The sequence below is a fragment of the Pipistrellus kuhlii genome, unplaced genomic scaffold (genome assembly GCF_014108245.1).
Source record: "Pipistrellus kuhlii isolate mPipKuh1 unplaced genomic scaffold, mPipKuh1.p scaffold_m20_p_2, whole genome shotgun sequence".
NCBI classification, from domain to species: Eukaryota; Metazoa; Chordata; class Mammalia; order Chiroptera; family Vespertilionidae; genus Pipistrellus; species Pipistrellus kuhlii.
The window spans coordinates 109,267,447-109,268,552 of NW_023425515.1; the positions used below are offsets into that span (position 1 = coordinate 109,267,447).

The 1,106-nt window shown below is 34.0% G+C and overlaps 1 protein-coding gene across 3 annotated transcripts in view; it reads right to left on the reverse strand.

The window, feature by feature from the left end:
* Nucleotides 1-213: 213 nt before the first annotated feature.
* The window catches only part of ECI2 (enoyl-CoA delta isomerase 2), a 25,826-nt gene continuing 24,933 nt past the window's right edge, over nt 214-1,106 (reverse strand). For all 3 annotated transcript variants that reach the window (XM_045584231.1, XM_036445777.2, XM_036445779.2), the window contains 2 exons: nt 1,034-1,106; nt 214-475 (listed from right to left, as the gene is read on the reverse strand). The exon at nt 1,034-1,106 is cut by the window's right edge and continues 71 nt beyond it. In XM_045584231.1, coding sequence (XP_045440187.1) covers nt 320-475; nt 1,034-1,106 — 229 coding nt within the window. In that variant the 3' untranslated portion in view covers nt 214-319. The remainder of the gene's footprint in view (nt 476-1,033) is intronic.

Below are 1,106 nucleotides of genomic sequence, written 5' to 3' on the forward strand. Positions count from 1 at the left end.
GGGCAATGTGGGATCAGCAGCTGGGGTTGCCAAGGCCCAGCACATGGGCGGGGGGGGGCACCTGGGATTGAGAGGACTGCGGCCCCACCAGGCTCACATGCTTCCACCAGAGTCAGAAGTTGAACATCAAAACTATGTAAATTCTAAAAACTTGTTTTATATATATATTTTTTAATCAGGGCTCTAGTAAATAAAATAATCATAAATATTTTATCACTGAAAAAAAAAGGCACAGTGAGGTTTATTTAGTTGAAGTATTGGAAATTAGAAATTGTAGCACATCTCCTCCTTTGAAATGCTTAACTTTGCTTATTAGTCATCACAGTTTTGATCTTTTGGATAAGAAGTTCATGGTTGCATTCATACATTCGTCTGATAGCCATCTTTTCTGGAGGACACTACATTCTTCAGCATTAACAGCATGTAGCTTTTCTTTCTCTATTTTCCTGATGACCTGTTTTGAAATTCTCATGGACTAAAAAAATAAAAACCAACAATAAGGTTAAGAGGTATTCTAATAGCATGGTATTATTCTAAAGTTCTGATTCTTGTTTCAGATTAGACATTAAAATATTTGTGTAATATAAGACAGTGCTTCTCAAATGTGCACACAAACCACCTTAGATACTAAAGCTTCTGATTTTAGGATGGCATTTTGAGCAGCAAACATATGAATCACATATGAAAATGGAAGTGCTACATTAAGAATCGCCTAGAAATTAAGCTATCTTACCTAGTTTCTTACCTAGATTCAAGACTAAAAGTATTTGGTAAATACTGACTATCATTCTCCTCAAAGTTATCCCCAGAAAGAACTGGTACCACTGCCTTCATATCATAAAAATGGAATGCGTATTTGATAATTTTTTTAAAACTTAGTATTGCTAACATTATGATGATAATTTTTAATCTCAAATTTAGGTGTACTTAAAGCCAATCAAGATATGTCTTGTGTGTTTTTTTAATTGCTTATTTTCTTAAGGTTCCATGGCTCATACAAGTGAAAAAAAAAAAAAAAAAAAAGAATACTAACATTTTGGGGGAGCTTTGAATATGCTTTCAGCCTCGTCCAAACTTCTTTCTGAAAAGTACTATCAGGAAAAACT